General features: G+C 43.1%; 1 protein-coding gene across 1 annotated transcript in view; it reads left to right on the forward strand.

The window, feature by feature from the left end:
- Positions 1-797: 797 nt before the first annotated feature.
- Positions 798-18,109, forward strand: part of NELL2 (neural EGFL like 2) — a 141,988-nt gene continuing 124,676 nt past the window's right edge. Inside the window, exons 1-2 of the mRNA XM_052668499.1 lie at positions 798-1,220; positions 1,328-1,456. Of these exons, the coding sequence (XP_052524459.1) occupies positions 1,166-1,220; positions 1,328-1,456 (184 nt within the window). The 5' untranslated portion in view covers positions 798-1,165. The remainder of the gene's footprint in view (positions 1,221-1,327; positions 1,457-18,109) is intronic.

The raw sequence follows: 18,109 nt of genomic DNA on the forward strand, positions 1-18,109 counted from the left end.
ATGGCCTGGATTGAAAAGCACCACAATGATCATCTAGGTTCAACCCCCTGCTATGTGAGGGTCGCCAACCACCAGACCAGGCTGCCCAGAACCACAACCAGCCTGGCCTTGAATGCCTCCAGGCATGGGGCATCCACAACCTCCTTAGGCAACCATTTGGAAAGGTTTGTAAGGATTAATTGTAAAGACTTCATTATTTGTAAAGATCATAAAAGATGAAGTTGGGGGAAGGTCAATAAGCACTGCAGGAAATTTTGGGCTGAACTCAAGATCCTGCTGGCACTCACATGGGGCTGGCAAAAAATTGAAGTCAATTCTTTACTTGGCCAAATTGGAACAACTGGCATCAGGGCGTTGTGTCTTTGACCACCGCTAGTCTTCAGGGAAGGAAAGGTAAGGGAAAAGATATTCTTAGCGCCCCTCACCCAAAGAGAGCCATGGAAATGTCACAGCTGGGGAGCAAGATATTTGTCGAGCGGCTGCGATCCCCGCCAACCTCCGTACACGTCCCGTTTCCTTCTCCCTATTCCCGAATTTATCTTTCCCCTCCGCCCGGACGGTGTCACGTCGAGATGGGACGGAGGTGGTATTCCGGACCGGGCAGGCGAAAATAAAGAGGGGCGGCAGCACGGGAGCGCCCCGAGGGTCTCCCTCTGACCGCCCCCCCCCGCCCCCGGTCAGCACGGCTCCGTGGGGTGAGGCGGCGCCGCCCTCGGCCCGGCCCGGCCCGGTGGGGGCGGTGGGCGGCTCCCGCGGCCGCGGATAAACGGGAGCCCCTCCTGCCGGTTCTGCGTCCCCGCCGGACGGCGGCAAGGAGAGCGACGTTCCCGTGGGAAGCGGGGAGAGGTTGCGGTTCGCGGCCGAGGGGCTGCGCCTGGCGGCGGGGCGGGAGCTGCGGGGTTCGGGCACCGCCTCCCGGTAGCGGCGGCCGCTCTCGCAGGGCGGCGGGAGCCCGGTCATTGTCTGCCCGGCGGCGCGGGGCTGCGCTGCCCGCCCGGCCCCCCGCCCTCGCCTTTGTGTGCGCCCGGCGTGATGCGCGCTGTGGGGCGGCGGGGGGTCCGCTCCTCCCGGTGAGAGGCGGGGAGGCGTCCAGCCTCTGCCCTGGAGGTTTTTCACCCGCAGCAGCCGGAGGAGGGGGACTATGGACTGAGCGCATCGCTGTACCATGGAGTCCGGCTTCGGCTTAGGCACGCTTTGCCTTCTTCTCTGCCTGGGGCCAGGTAGGCGGCGGCCGGGCGGCGGCGGGCGGTGCGGGATTCGGCCGCCGCCGGGTCCCGGCGGAAAGTTGCGGAGGCGACGGGAGGGTTAACGGCACTCTCTGGGTCAGTCGTAGGCTTCGGCGTGGACCCCTCGCTGCAGATCGACGTGTTGTCCGAGCTGGGGCTGCCGGGCTCCGCGGCGGGTGTGCGCCAGGTGCTGGGGCTGCACAACGGGAGCAAAGCTTTCCTTTTCCAAGGTACGGCCCCGCGGCTCTGGTGCACCGCTCCCCTCCTGCCGGTCCTCTGCTCCATACCCCCAGCCCCGCTTTCCCTCCTTTTCTCTGTATCTTTCCTTTTTTTTTTTCCTTTTTTTTTTTTTTTTTTTTTTTTTTCTTTTTCCCCTTCCTTTAACTGGGAGACGCTTAATTGAAGTACAGCAGGAACGGGGATGGCAGATGGCTTGTTTTGTGAGTCGTGGGGTGCAGCAATGAATAATGGCACCACCCACTCTTCTGCTTTACTTGGGAAGCGCTGAACATCCCCCAGTTCCAGCGCAGGCAGCGCTCCCTGAAAGTTTCACGCGAATCGAGCAAAATGCTGAGCTGGAAGTGCCCCGGAGGAGAGAGGCAGATGGCTGGAAATAAAAACTGCAGCTTCACCAGGGCCAAGTGGCCCCTGTGAGCGTCAGTGCTGTACACATCGTGGGAAACAAAGGCTGAGTTTGGGCTCCTTGTAGTGCTTGTGGTTATTCTTTCTTCTGTTGGGAATAGAAATAATGAGGTGCTCTTGTTCCAGCATTCAAAATATGGCTAGGAGGTTTCTTCCAAATACTTATGCTTCTCTATATTGTAATGTGCATAGGTCTGGGAAGTAATTCTCAGTGAAAACAGGATTTATTGGCAGAGGTTATGATACCTACACTCATTCGTTTTCAGTGTCCACTTTAATAATGTACTGATGCCTTAAATGAAGCTGGAGTCAAGAATGTTTTCAGGAAAAATCTCCATCTTCATGGGGGGGAAAAAAAAAAGCTTAAAAATAGCCTCTAGGAACAAGTTTCTTCTATGAAAGATGACTAAATGCTCATGAGAAACATGGCTAAAAAGAGCAAGGAGCACAGCTCCTGGTAGAGCAGGAGCAATCCCTGCATCAGCTGTAGTTTTAAAGCAGAGGGACTTGGTGTTGGCTCCTGGCATCACATCAGCTCATCAGCACTCATCTGCAACAATTCCTGGTGCAACAGGCAAGAGGCTGCTCCCCCTATAGAAGAGTTATAATTAAGGAGAGATAAGATCTGGAAAGGAAATTTCTTTTTCATGTTTGCATTAATGAGGTAATTTATCAGCAGCTAATAGTTGCCAAAGGCTTTCTTTTCTTTTTCTCTCTTTCGAGGCTCTCTGTAGCCGTGTCCTTCCGTGCGCAGCCAGTGTGTGTCACTGTGGACACGAATGTGGAGGTGCGTGGCTGTGCGTTCGGCAGCACCCGCATAAGCTGCTGTTACGAACGTCAGCAGTGGGCTTGCAGCTTCGGAACTGCCTTCTGTGAGAGGTGGCTGCTCAGCACGGCGATGCATTTGTGTGCTGTGTGCTGCCCATCCTAAAAGAGCCCTAATTTTTAGGGTACTGTAGGGAAGTTGAGGGCCCCTCATTTTATAGTGGGGGAACCAAAGCTCCCGATGACTTTAGCCTAGATATTATTAGAGCAGTGTAAGAGGAACTCTTCTTGTTGTGTGTTATTCCAACATTAGGACAAAATCACTGTTGGTTACTGAAGAATTTTTAATAAGCTTTTTCCTCTTTTTTTCCTTTTTTTTCTTTTAAGTATGAGTGTATGCAGTAGGTTGCCGATTTAGTTGTGGCAAAAGCAGGCAAGAGTTTAAGTTTTCACACAAACCCCTTCTTTCCCTGAGAGGAATCAGGAGGTAAAGTGGACAAAACCTTGAGGTCTGATGGTGGCTGAAGGCACTCAGCATCCTTCAGTGCCCTGCACGACTGAATAGAGTTCTGTTACTGCACTGGACTCTGATATCCTTATACAAAGCAGAGCCCAAACAAGGCAGATAGATGTTCTTTTTTCTGACTTGCCTATAGAAATACAGATTTTGCCCTACTCCAACAGACCACTGGTCCATGTAGTCATTTTTGTTCTGCTCTTGGAGCTGATGCTGTAGGAGCATTGCTGCAATGCTCACCTCTTAACATATGTATTTGTGGTGTGTGAACTGGAAATGTGTTCTTGTTGACTTCATATTTATTTTTGCCAGTTTTTTTTTCCATATTCCAGCTAAAGCTTTGATAACCCAAATGATCTTGGGGGGGGGGAACCAAACAAGTGATATAGAGTTAGTTCATGGATAATTTTAAGCTTTGACTTGTGTTTTTTTTTTTTTTTTTTCTTTTGGTTTCTTTTTGTGGAAGACAGATCTCTTCTTGTACAACATACATGTTAGCCTTTTTGATAATGCATGTTCTTAACTGTTATAAAGCTTTACCTATATACTTAACACATGCTGGAAGCCTAAATACTGCTCTTTATTTTAGAAAGATTACAGAAGTGGCAGGCTGTGTTGTCAACAGGTAACTCAAAGATGCACAATGGGGATTTGCATGTTGTAAAGTTATCAAAGTGCCTGATGCTACTTGGTTGTATGGGTTGGCAGCACCAGAATGCAGGTATAGTCTGCATAGCAGTGGGTATTTGATTTTATTTTTCTGTAGGAAAGTGATTTACAAAGTAATTGTATCTTCCCATAAGCTACACTGGAACATTTTACAATTATGAATAGAAAGCAGGAGGAAGTCTTCCAAAACATTACTGTTATTGTTGTTAGGGATGAACATCTGCCAGCACTTCCTAGCCAACAGCAGATATGATGTCAAAGTGTGTTGAGAGGAAAATGATTGCTCTCTGGTCAGAGCACAGAAGTCAAATCTATACCATCACCTCCTCTGGTGATGACTGTTTCTGCAAGCCAGTGAAATTCTCAATACCTTGGTTTTTGCTTTGAGGAATTGGGATGGCATTCAGGATAAAGCCCACATCAAAGGAGTGGGTAAAATGTATTTGAAGAAGGCTTTGAATTTCTTTTTGAGGATTACTAATTGTTAGTCCTTCCTTATAAATATATTACATTAATACAATTTGAGGTGATAGGTGGAGATGAATGTGAAAGTTGCCATTTTTCCATTCAAATACAAAGTTAATATTGTTGTAAGAGCCCTCATTGCATATTCGAGTCTTGCATGCACACTTGGAGAGGTGCAGGCATCAGCAACAAAGGGTTTTGGATGTGTCAGACATGTTTGGCCTTGGTGTTGTCTGGCTTGAGCATTGGTGTGAACTCCAGCACGTGCCAAGTCTCAGTGACACTGAGTGCTACAATTTGCAATAGGAAATAGTGCTATCAGATGTGAGAATCTAACTATGGGCAGGTAACTAGGTCTCCTTCTGGCTCTCTGCTTTGTGAATTTCCCTCCTCTCTTTAGACTCTGTGTTGTTACGATGTTTTGGCAATGCTTCTGGTCCACTGGAACCAGCTGGTTTACAGTTGAGAGTCAATACTATACATTGGACTCTTGTTGTCTCATGCAGTACTGGGTAGAAAAAGACATCTTTCTACCACCACCACCAGGAGCAGCAGAAGGTAGAGAAGGTACACAGTAAATCAAATGAAAATAGGCACAAAAAGTGAAAATGGGAGCAAAGCAATGTATGAAGAGAATATATGCACATCAAAGGTGTATGTGCTCCTCAGAGAAGCGTGGGCAGAACAGTGCAGTCAGATGGTTACAAGCACAGGAACATTTATTTAAGGAAAATGTAAAAAGGGCATGATGGTCATGAAAATGTGGGAGCTTGTGTGTCCGAATGCGTAGCTCAGAAATCATTCAAAAGATGTGATTTTTCTTTACTGGTCAGGTTGTGGAACTATTGATACGGTTACAAGCACTGTTTAAATATTTCTGATGAGGAGGGACAGTCTTAGAGGCAACATATTGTGGATTATAATGTGCTTTAAAACACTGAAAGAGTGATTTATCTGTCAGAGTGGTGCATGGAAGGACTCAGTGCTGCTGGTGTTTGAATTGGGTCTTGCTGGTACAAGCAGCTGATGAAGTGAGAAGTGCAACACTAAAATGCACCTCCTCATGGTGTAAATGATTTTAGATATTGCTGCATGACTCAATCATTAGCCCACTCTGTGAAAATGACAGCAAGACATTATTGTTAGGTATAAATATGCCTTATGTATTTCTGTAAATATCACTGTGTTCTGGCCTGTAATACCATCTCTGAGCGTTGCTAAATGAAAGAGCTAAAAATAAAGCTTTAAAGCAAGATGTCAGTAAACTTTCTCTCATTATGTGAAGAGAATATATGCACTTCACACTTTTTCCTTACCACCTGTCGTTGAAAACATGGACAGATGCTCTTTTCTGGTTCCAGCTGAGCCTACTGAAAATATTAGTGTTCCCAGCTGCTTTCTGCTGCCCAGGAGCCAGAGGTTACTGTCCCCACAACTTTCCCTATGCGAGAGATCATATGAGCATCCCCTAATCTGCTGATGGCAGAGTCAGCCATCTTCAGCAGCTAGCCTGGCTGGCTACAATGACATGGATTAGATTCCCCTGCAAAACCCTGTCTCCAGCTGTCCCAGAGACCTGAATCATCTCCCAGAGGAGCCTGAACAGAGCTGGGGGAGTGAGTGCTTCTGCTGGCAGCTGGCACAGCTCACTGCAGTGAGTACCTGCCTGCAGCTCTCCTGTCTTGGAGCAATCTGGTTTCTTTCCCAGAATCATTGAACCCTCAAAATGTGGGACCTCCAGATGAGGATTATCTGTAGATAATTAAAATTCCCAGCATGTCTTGAAGAGACAAAGAAAGCCCCTCAGCACTTAGTTTTGGTTACAGCTGAGATAATATATTTTCATTTTAGTAAGTGGTGGAGTTTCTTTCAATATCTGATGTAAGCAATTACTCTCTGACTACTCAGTAGCCAGAGAGATATAGCTGTGTTTTGGTGTGGCTGGAACAACAGGATATGCTGTCCCACTGCTGCCCTCTGTCCCCTTCCACCTTTTGCATGTGCCCAAGTCATCTCTGCAGCTCTTTGCTGCTGTGCAAGCAGTAACTATCGTGGGCTGGCACCGCCGAGGCTGTGGTCAGCTGTGCTGTGAGGTTGGGATGGGTGTCATGGAGGGAGCCCTGGGCTGCTAATGCGGGAGCTGCAGAGTAGGAGCTGCAGCTGGAAGGCACTCCTTTTATCTGGAGGGACGAGCTGGATGCTTACCATCCTCCTGCTTCCATCAGCACTGTTAGTAAGGAGGTAATCAAGTTAAGCTATCAGTTTGATCTTCCAGGTTCCCTAGTGCCGTGTCCACACAGAACTATCATCAACCTATCCACCTCTTTACCATATACATTTTTAACTGCTGAATAATCATGAATATGTCTACTGTCATTGTAAGTTAAATAGTGCCAAGCTGGCTTCTCTGTAAAATATAATGTGGAAGTTTCTGGAAGAACAAGGCTTCAGCAGTGTTGACTTATGACTGATGCTTGTGATGTCAGTACAGCATACAATAGGGCTGAGAAATGGAGTGTGAATGGGGACCTGCTATGCTGCAGATTCAGATTTCTGGAGAAAAGCTTGCAGTTAGTCATTAGTGCATGGCCAATATAAAATTACATTGAGTGACTGATAACTTGACCTGTAGCACTTAAGGACTGTAACTGTCTTAAGACTGAAAGTTGAAAGCAAATAATATTGCTGAGAATGCATATCAGGCATATGAAGTGTTGTGAAGATCTAATTGTAGAGCAGTAAAGCTATTTTAACTATGGCTGTAGAAGTGATTGCATTCTACTAGATGTGATTTCAACTGTTGGAGAAGATACTTTACATGAAACTTTCTTTTCCCTTTGTATTCTTTGTTTTTCTACAGTGAGTTTTTGGGGGAGAAGGGAAATAGGCAGAAAGGCAGAAACTAAATATTCTCTCTATAGCTTTATTTTTTTTTTTTTTCCTCCTCTCTTGGATGTACTTGTGCCATGTGTTTTTATGTGGACTCTGGGCACCTTTTGGTCTGTTAAGTTATGAAGAGTATGGGTTGTGAAAGAAGCTACAGCCAACACACAGTTGCTGATGAGAGCTCTGTGCCTTACCTGCCCAGGTTCCTTGGGGTATTATGCTAAGCAGTAGGATTCCACAGTGTTGCATGGGCTTATTGGAATGGCTAAAGCTCCCCCCCTCCTGCTATTTCAGCTTTTGCAGTGAGATGAGTGCACATATTTACCTATGCATTTGACAAAGCATTTGATTCCTGTTGGAGGAACGTTTGATTTACTGTGTATGTTCTCATGGGCTTCTTTGTTGACCTGCTGTTCTTCACAGTCAGGTTGCTTTTAATACCTGCAACCTGTTGAAGCCTGTGGGGCTCTGTTTTCTATTGGGACAATACTAATCATCTAAAACTTTGCCTTTTCTATGACAGCTTGTTTACTGAGGTTAATTCAAGTAACCGTGCTTTGTTTTGATGTTCGGTATCACTCCAAACAATTCATACTCATTAATAACAGGTCGAGGCTGCATGTTTTTACATTTACAGTCAGACTGCTTCTGATGTATCACAAGTCCAATCCCCATGCTGTGGCTAGTGTTATCCTAGGGCTCAGCTCTCTGCGCTTGAAAGCTGAACATGGTGTGAAGGGGCCATGACATGGAATAATGAGTTCTTGCTGCCCTTATGTAACTGCTTTTACTGTGATGTAGTTCTGTAGTCAAGAATAAGGCCTGACACCAGCTAGGGTGATTTCTTTTAATGTTTTTTGCTTCCCCTCCCACCCATAATTGCAGCACTGTTCTTTAGTGAGGTTTCAGAGAAGACAGCAGCATTTCCCATACGTTTCAGCACATAGATCACTATCAATGTCTGTATCTTCTCATTTTCACACAACCGTTGTGAGACTTTTGCTTGTGAGACTTGGGAATTAGGTTTCCTACATTCCTTCTATTGCTTGTGTTCATCTAGCCTATGTTCTCTGGGGTATGTGGATGCTGCCTTGGAAAAATATCTCCATGATTGGTTAACTTTGCTGCATCTTTGGGGAGGCATCGAAAGTGAGCTCGTAAGTTATTTAAAACCAGTGGATGAGAGCAAAGATTATATAGAGCAGCCATGGGAAGCTGCACTTCCATGTAGTCATTCTTCAGTTCCTGAATTTTGCCATGATTTGCCATGTGCCAGGGTGCAGATCCCCAGAGCAGATGTTCTCTCACCTTAACTTCCAAAGCAGATCTGAGCAGGAGTGAAGAATAAGGGGATGAATGATTATTTTTCACTACTTTTTTTTTCTGTCCATCTGTTTTGGCATAACCTCTGTCTCAATGTTTTAGCAATTTGGGGTGGAAAAAAATGTAGCCATTTTCAGCATGCAAGAATTGTATAGTTTTTTTTTTTTTGTTTTGTTTTCACTGTTTGCTACGTTAAGCAATTCTTTGTTTTTCTCTTCTTGGTGCATACTTTATTTTGGTGTGTGTGATGCTTGTGATTTCAGGGAAAAATGAGGGTGTGGGAAACTGGGTTGTGCCATCTTGTCTTGGCAGCACTACAGGCTTGGGGCAGAGTGGCTGGAGGACTGTGTGGAAGAAATGGACCTGGGTGTGCTGGTCAATGCTCAGGTAAACAGGGGTCTGTAGTACAAGTCTTATGGGGAATGGCTGAGAGAACTGGAGCTGTATAGACTGGAGGAGGCTTAGGGGAGATCTTACTGCTCTCTACAGTTCCCTGAAAAGAGGTAATGACAAGGTGGGGGTTGGGCTCTTCTCCCAGGTAACAGCAATAGGATAAGAGGGAATGGGTTCAATTTATGCAGAGGTTCAGGTTGGATATTAGTAAAAAACTCTTTTCAGAAACAGCAATCAGGCATTGGAATGGGCTGCCCAGGGAGATGGTGGAGTCATTGTCCCTGCAGGTGTTCAAGAAATGTGTAGATGTGGTACTAAGGGTTGTGGTTTAGTGGGGAAATATTTGTGGCAGGTAGACAGTTGGACTAGTAGGAGGTCTTTTCAAACCTTGGTGGTTCTATGACTCTGTGGTCTTGGGAGATGCCGCTCCCATCTTTGCATGCTGGAAGGTGCTAAAGCAAGGAGCGTGGTATAAGGGATGAGCAGACTGAAAGAGAATTCTGAAGACAATATTCAAAAGGGTTTCAGCTGATTAACATATTTGCAGCAGCAACAACACTGCTACAATAGACTGTAATGTTTCCAAAGGAGCCATTACAATCAATATTGCTAGTGATCCATAACTGAGAACTCTTTTAGTGGAATTTAAGTGGCAATTTCCCTCTCTAAAAATGCAGAGAGAGTGTAGTGAGAAAAAAGACCTCTACTTTTGTAGTTGTTCACTTTGTTAGTGTAATGTTTAGACTGTTTTGTCAGCGTAAATGCCTGTGTAAGGATGATTAGACAATGGTAACATCCGTAATGTTTATTCTGCAAAGAGTCACAGAAAGGAGAGATCTACTAGCCTCAGTTCCATGGCTGGAAGTCTGACAGTCTCTCTCCAAATACAGTTGCATTGTTATCCAGAGAGATTCTGAAGAATCTTTTGTGTTTATAGGTCAATAATCTGTGTTTTAAAGACTCCTTAAACATGCACTGCTGTGTAGGGCCAAAGCTGTCCCAAAGGAACTCAGATTTCCTGTCGTTCTGGCTCATATCCCTTGTAACTGAACCCTGCCTTTTTTCAACATGCACTCAAGGTGGAATAAACTTGAGGAAATACATCTGGACCTGTTCAGCAATACTTTTTTCAAGAATTTCTGCATACACTGTTAGTGTTTCGTATATAAGGAGAGCATATGCCAGTAAGAGAGCTTGGTTTATTTCTGTTAAAACAAAACAAAACACTGAGATTATGTGTGGGATATTGTATTCACTCCGGGCTTCTTTTTTTTAAAAAATAAAATAAAATAAAATAAAAATCAATGAATTGAGGGAGTGATGAGAACAACAGAAAACCTGATTATGCAGTGAAAAGGGCTGGCTTACAAAAGAAGACTTTGAAAAAACTGAATGTGTAGTGCTTGTCCGAGCAATGACAAAAGTGTTATATGATAAGTGTCTGATATTAGAAAATTCTCTGAGGTTTAGAATGAAGGAATTATTTAGTATTCAAAAAAGTAGAGTTAAGGGTAATATAATGATATTATAAGTAGGGAGGATTTCAGTTAAAAGGAGACATTTGCAGTGAACTAATTTAGATTCTGGAATAGCTACTGAAAAGAGGTGGTGGAAATGCATATTCTTGATTTTGTAGAAGATTGTTTTAGATGAAAATGTCTAGGGAGTATTATCTATGTAGCAGTCATTGTGTGACTTCCAGTTGGTATGTCAAGGATGGAGTGGATTACCTCATATGTTTATCTAAACTCTGGAAATCTGGGGTTTTGGTGGAGTTGTTCTAGCACAGGAAGAGATTTCCAAAGACTCAGTACAGCATCTGACACCTAATTGTCATTAAAATCAATCAGGTGTCTTTGATTTCTCCCTCAAACTGCACTTGAGCATATTTTAGTGGTATTTGGTTGAAACAAACCAAGAGTGAGGAAGTCAGGATTTGGAAGCATTTGTAACTTTCACCCAACCAAGTTAATAAACTGTGCGTTGTAAAATCTGTAGCTAATTCACTGGGGCTAGCAGATGCATTCACAGAAGCATGGATTACATTAATACCTAGTTTAAAAGGAAATTTATTGCAGGAGAATCTGAACTCTGAGCCTCTTCAGCTTCCTGAGAACTCTGGGAGCTGTAGCTTGAATCCCTTATGTACTTTCTGTTTGCCTGCCTTCCTCATAACTGAGCTATGTGTGTGGTATTTCTTGGCATCCCCAGTTCAAATTCCCTCTAACCTTTGCTTTACCTGGCATGAAAACAGGCGTTAGGAAAGTGGTGATTTTTCTGAGAATGCCAGGAAGACTGAAGGTCTGGTGCTCTTCTCTTCCCCTCAACTACACCCTCTCCCAGCTGGTGTTTCCCCCTTGTTGCTGCTGGAACCCAAATTCTCCTCTGTCCGCTGTCTTCCCTTCCCATCTGCTGCTGTTTGCTCAGGCCACTGCCAGAGACCTGTGGCTAGCAACAGCATTGTTGGATGTCTCTGGCATGCTTCAGATACAATTTTTTACTGCTGGTGGCTTCATTCCCTCTGCCTGCCAAGCTGTGCTGGCCTTGTTGATGAGATGAAGGTTCAGGTTTTCTGGAAATCTTGAAGTTGGTGGCTGTTGACCATTCTTCTGTCAGAATTTAGTCTTCTGTGCAGATCACATCATTGTGGTGGTTTGGAAAAAGATGGATCTCACATTAATGCTTTCATAAGCTTACCATTGCCTTGTATGGAAATAATTCAGCCATAATGCTTAGAAGTTCAGTGAGCCAAAGGCAATCAACCCAAAAGAGAGTGTGAAAACAATTATACCCCAGGAAGCCAGACGTAGAGGATGAGAGCTCCCAACCATAGCAAAGAGTGATAAACCATTAGATTCTTCATATAGAAGAAAGCTAATATAATCTAGGGCACCTGCAAACTCTTGGGGTTGGACTAGATGATCTGAGGAGGACCCTTCCAACCTAAAAGATTCTGTGAAATGTTGGGTGCCGTGTTGGGAGCAGCAAAGGGGTCACAAGAAAGGAATTTTTGAGTCAGAATGACTGAACCAGGGACTATGGGTAGGTCTTGTTGACCACAGTGAGGATTGAGTGAGGCAGAGTTGTAGTGTGTTTCTCAGAGGATGCAGGAGCATTTACACCAAACATGATCCTAATTCAGGTGTGCCCCAGGTGCTGGCCAAGTTCACCACTGGAGTATGATATATTTGAGAAGCCTGAGTTGTCATATCTTCTGGGAGGAGGGGAGGTCTTGTAATTTGGATTGATCTATGTCCAGCATCATCCGCTTGTGTGGTTTATTACTGATGTTGTACTTTATTTTCAATTCATTTGGCTTTGCTTATCTTTGGTAATCTGCTTTTTTCATTTGGGAAAGGCTAACAGCCCTGCTTCTTCCTCCTCTCCACCCCGTGACATCACTTGCATAACTTTTCAATTTCTGCCCATGCAATATGGCTAAGGACTGGAAGTAAATGCGGTCTTTTAGCAGTTCTCATGTGTGTCATGCCCTTATTATTGTACCAAGGGGGCTGGAAGATGATGCATTATATTCTTGTGCTCTTCAGCTTGTGTCCCAGTGTTAACACCTGGTGTGTTGTTTGTTGTTAGGTCATTTTGACACAGTGTGCTCATACAACAGCATGCAGCCAAACATAACTAGGTGCATATGCCACAGATGGCAGAAGCAAGGAAAATAAGACAGGTTTCATTTCCTTTACAGGTTTCAAGGTGTTCTCAAAACTTCTAGAAAGCTGCTTTGTGCCTAAAGGGGTGTGAATGTGTGCACGTATATATACATGTCTATTTATAAAGCTATACTAGCTGCTGCCTTTTAAATGTAGTTGGAACCTGCTTTAAATTGAGGAAGCAGACAGAAATCCCACTCTGCACTACTTCTGTGTTCTTGTTCAAACATGATAGGTTTTATAGTGGTATGGGACCTAAAAATCCTAAACAGTATCTTTGTAACTAGCAGCATCTGGTATTAACTACAAGGCAGTAAATACTGAGTCTTCAGAATTTAAAGATTAATTGATAATAATAGTGGAATACAAAGTAGGGAAAAGTAGTAATTAAAGAAACTATTGCAGCTTATAATTGATAACCCAGAAACTATAAATCACTAGAAAGCATTGCAATAATAAATACCCGTGGCAATGCATAATGTGCAGCACACATTTTAATTTTCCTATGGGTAGGATTTCCATGATGAGCAGAAGTCATCTTTTATCTTTGTCACATTGTTATCATGTGATAGGTCCCCACTGAATAGCACTCTCTCTTGGTGATAGTGCCTTGCATGATGACATAGTTACAATGAAGGAGATAGTATTTCTCATAAGCAAGGGAACAGTGGTTTTCTGTATCATATATGCATTTAAAAATTCCTTATAATACTCTTGTATGGCAACCCCCTTGTGCTGATGCACACCACTCATATTCCTTTCAGAAATGTTCAGGAGTGCACACTGATGTTTTCTCTGTCAGTTTGGCGGAAGGGGTTTCCATAAAAAAAAAAAAAAAAAATTCACAGTGGGGTCCCTATTGTTTGTTAAGCAAATCAGCAGTTTTAGTCTGCTGCTAAGAATATAGACTTGTTATCTGGAGCACTAGTAATGTAAGGTCCAGGTTTTCCTACATCTTGATTTATCGTCCTTTTTCATCCTTTACTGTTAGAAATATCTATTGTAGATCCTTTCACTAGAACTTGACTGTATTTATTTCCTTATTTACCTATTTATATTTTGCCTACTGAGTATAAAAATCAGAAACTATTGGCACACTGAAGCTCATTGCCATTTAAACATTTTTCTGACTTATATCGAGGTGAGAAATCCTCCTGAGCAGCTGCACTATTAATTCCACAACTTCAGAGTAGCAGCTGGACTCTGCTTGTGTAGTAGGTGGCTGGAGTTGAAAGAAGGATCCATCCTCCCCATTCTGCAACTAGACATGGGTGTACTACAAGGAACTGTTTAATAGCCCATATTCCAAGATCATCTCAGGCGTTTGGTGACATTTGAAAAAGCTTGACTGTACCTCAATAGGTAGCACTGAACAATTTTTTTTAGACACCTAAGGATGCAAAGGAGGCTATTTTAGCAAGGGAAGTCAGTGGTCAGGCTATGGGATAGTAAGCTCAGCATTATAGAAAGATTCAGCTCAATGTGGCTTTCCTTGTTTTCTACAAATGGCCAGTGAGTAAGCTCAGAGGCTTCACCCAGCTACTAGTATAAGCACTCTCAAACAAGAATTGAATAGTCTCTTTTGCCATATGATTCTAGACAGAAACAGATTTTTGGTGGTATTGTTGTCAACTTCCAGCGAATGCACAGTATATTGCAGCCACTGTTTGCCCCAGATAGTCTTGTATTTACAAAATCTTTCCTGAAGAGACATCCAAGAGACATCCATATCAGGAGCTGGCAGGAATGACTGAGATCTGGTGGCCCATTCCATCGTATCAGGTAGAATGCTTTTCCCCATATTTAATATGTTCAGTTTTCATTGCATTTTGCGTAGTTAACGTAGTAACGTAGTTAACAAGCGAATAACAACTAAGTAAAAACAAAACAAAACCAAAATAAGTTTAACAAACCAAGCAAATATTGCCTGGGGGCTTTGACCATAGGGAAAAAATTACAAACAAAGCTCTTTGGATGAAATCATGATTACTTGTGTAAGTGAACAACTCCTGATTACACAGGCAAGTTAGGTGCTTGACAATGATGTGGTTATTTGGGATCAGGAACATTGCAGTTGCATTCAAGCACATATGTCCAGGCTCTAAGTACCTTCCTCCCTATCTCATCCCAGAGTACCTCTGTATTCTCAGCAGTGGCAAAAAGGCTTTAGTCACACAAGTGTGTAGCTTATAGGTGAGCTAGAGTTTTGGCCAAAAGTGGTATGAATAACACTTATTGAGGATATCAGCATGAACAGCCAATACAAGTGGGGAAAAACCATATGCGTTCAGAAACATATCCTATTCTCCTACATCAGTCTGTTGTGACTTGTGAGTCTTGGCATGTGTACTATAGGTCTGCCTATTTGAAGCTGGAGGGAAGCCCTTGCTGGGTGACATACCAAAGCTGTGGCTGACATTCCAAATAGAGAAAATTGCAAAGCAAAGGCAATTGGGCACTTTCCAAATGCTCCAAGAATAAGCTGTGACATTTCTCCCCTTGTTTTTATCTCAGGTTCAACTGAGTTTTTGTGTCAATTGTTTAGCTTCATTTTAAGTGCATTTTCCCTTCTGCTTTTCTCCTTCCCATCGTTTGCAGTTCTTCCTGCCTACATTTTTGTAGAGCTGTCTCTGTAATGGAGAGGAGAAGGGAGACATGTTGATGGTGATAACTGCAGTGGTGTCTAAATTACACAAGTAGATGCAGTCTGTAAGGAATCCCAAATCCTGATCATTCAGGATCATTATACCAATCAGGGATATTTTCTGGACTCCTCCATTCATGAGTTCTATACATACCTGGTTGGATTCTGACATGCAGCTAGACCATAATCATAGTGTTCATCAGAACTTGCAAACATGGAAGTGCCATGCACTCGCTTTGGAGGAATGAGCAAGTGTGCAGGAAAACTGTGTTGATCCTAGGGTTTTTTCCTGGTCCAAATGATTCCGTGATAAGTCTTTCAAAATGGTTTATCATCTGGTATCTTACTGGCAGTTCTAAGAGTCAGGTACAGACGCTCATAACATGAGGGCTGCTCCAGAAATAATGCCTCCTATTTTATTGTATTGGCCCATGATGTCAGAGGCAGATATTGGTGAGATGGCAGTAACAGAACTTTCCCACCAACATTCTGTTACAATTTGTTGCCGTGTGACAGAAGGCAGCAGAAGGGCAGTCTGATAAAATGATGTCTGACATGGAAGTGCGCATGAAGTAAAGGTGTGGAATTGCATCAATTGACATTCATTGATGATTGCTGAATGTTAATGGAGATCAAACAGTGGATGTAAGCATAGCAAGGTGGTGGGTAGTGAGTTTCTGCAATAGCGACAGTGACGTGAAAGACAAATCACATTCCAGATGCCCTTGTACAGCTGGCACACCACAAAATGATGTGACAGCTTATCTGTGCAAATTGGCAGATTAGGACCAGATAACTGTGTATAGGGCTGAATATTGTCTTCAGTGTATTGGAAACAATGGTGGAAGTGCTGAAATATCATAAAGTTTGGTCCAGATGTGTCCCATGAATGCTCACACAGAAACAGAAAGAACACGATATGCAAGTTGTTCAGAACTTATTGAATCAATGTGAGGCTGAAGGGATAGTTTCCTGGATTGCATCATAACTGGTGATAAGGTGTGGTGTCACCCCTATGAACTGGAGTCATAACAGCTGTCTCTGCAGTGGCAATGTGTGAATTCCCCATCAAAAAAGTTCAGGACACAGCCCTGAGTGGATGAAGTGACAGCTACGTTGTGATGCTGACAAAGATGAAGACTCAAACTTCCAGAGTTAGATAGAGAAGAGAGTGACCTTTCTCTTGCAGCACAATAACTCCAGTTTGAGGACCATGGAACACACTGCCGATCTTGTCTGGGCTATTCCACCACACCCACTGTATAGTCCAGTTTTGGTGCCTTTTGACTGCCATCTGTTTGGGCCAAGGAAAGAGAACTGTGTGGGCAGCAACAACACCATCCTAGCAGCTGTGAAACAGTGGGTCAGCTCTGCTGGTGCAGATTCTTGTGAGCACAGCACGCAGGCTCTTATCATCACTGGTGAAAATGCAGAGCTAATGGTGGTGACAATGTTGAAAAATAGCATTTTGTAGCTGAGAATTTGCTCTATCAAATAATGTCATTGTGCTCTTTGTATCTGTTGTAGATCACTCCAACAGTAATGCCTCCTATTTATTTCCATTGAAGCTACATGTGTATGCATACACACAAAAGCTAAACTAATCAATACTCCCACAAAATTGCTAAACTGTATTACACTATTGTGGTGTTTTGGCCTAATAAACATTGTTCTACTTCTGTATTCTGTTTTCACTATAGTCATTGTAACAGGAATGCAGCTCATGAATTTGCATACCCTGTGCTGCACTTAAAAACCCATTGTACCCTTTCAACCTTGTAAAGATTCTACTTTGGGACTGGCTTCCCATTCTGCCTCATTTGCTGAGAGTAGCTTAGCCTACATTGGTTACTTAAGTAAAGGAAAAATGTAAGGTAAACAGTATGAGATATTGTTGCCCTTTGTAAGCTGTGTGAAATCCCCAGCTGAGAAAAAGATTAGCCAAAAATTTTAATAAAGAGAAGTGTTACAATGTGAATTATACTTGTGATGCTGATCTTAACTTGTGTAGGAAAATGAAACAAAATTGAGCTAGCTTTTTTATGTTTTTGAGAGTGTTCATAGCCTGCAGCACTTCTGCATTTTCTCACAAACAAGTGGAATTAAATTTGGGTAGTTCAGCAAACCTACGGTCAGATGTAGAATTGATTTATAGATGCTGCTATTAAAAGCTGATTATGTGTACACAAAACAAACTGTGGAGCTCCATTAATTAAAAAGCCTCATTCAAAGGCTCTTCTATAGGAGTTTGTTTTATAATTAACTCATCCTGTATGTTTAGCTTTAGATGCACTTCAGAAACTGAAGAGCCTACGCTTTGCTAAGACAAGCTATCCATTCCATTTAATAACTGTTTGTTTTAATGTGAACTGGAAAGCATCTGTAATGGCTTGTTTTAAACCATATTTGAATGTAGTTTCTACTGTGCAGTTTGATAGGATGCTGATGGTTTGTATGGAAGTTTTCTTGTTTACCTTCAGTAACTTGTTCCTGGTTGTTTCCAACACATTTTTTAGATAATGGGGGAAGCTGGGTTAGTGATAGCTGGATCAGTTCCTGAGATGGTTCTCCATGTGTTTGCATGAATGCAATTGTAAGCAAGAATTAAAGTAAATCAATTATTTAAGTAATTAAAAGGTTCCATCTCTTTCTGCTGTACCAGTTTAGACTGATGAGTAATGCCTTTGGACCTGTGGAGTAAGTACTGTTAAAAGTTAGACTGTCTTGGATGTACTGTGGTAACTGACACCCCACGAACATGACTGTGATAACAATGTCTACGCTTAACACCTTTAGGAAACCCTTCTGTGGTTTTGGTGTTTGCAAAAGCTCTGAGTGCAGTCATATGAGAGAAGGAAATTTGTCCTAAATGTGACCGTGTGATTGTTGCTGCAAACTCAGAGCAAAGGCA

Source organism: Tympanuchus pallidicinctus, unplaced genomic scaffold, assembly GCF_026119805.1.
Source record: "Tympanuchus pallidicinctus isolate F22 unplaced genomic scaffold, pur_lepc_1.0 scaffold8, whole genome shotgun sequence".
NCBI lineage: Eukaryota > Metazoa > Chordata > Aves > Galliformes > Phasianidae > Tympanuchus > Tympanuchus pallidicinctus.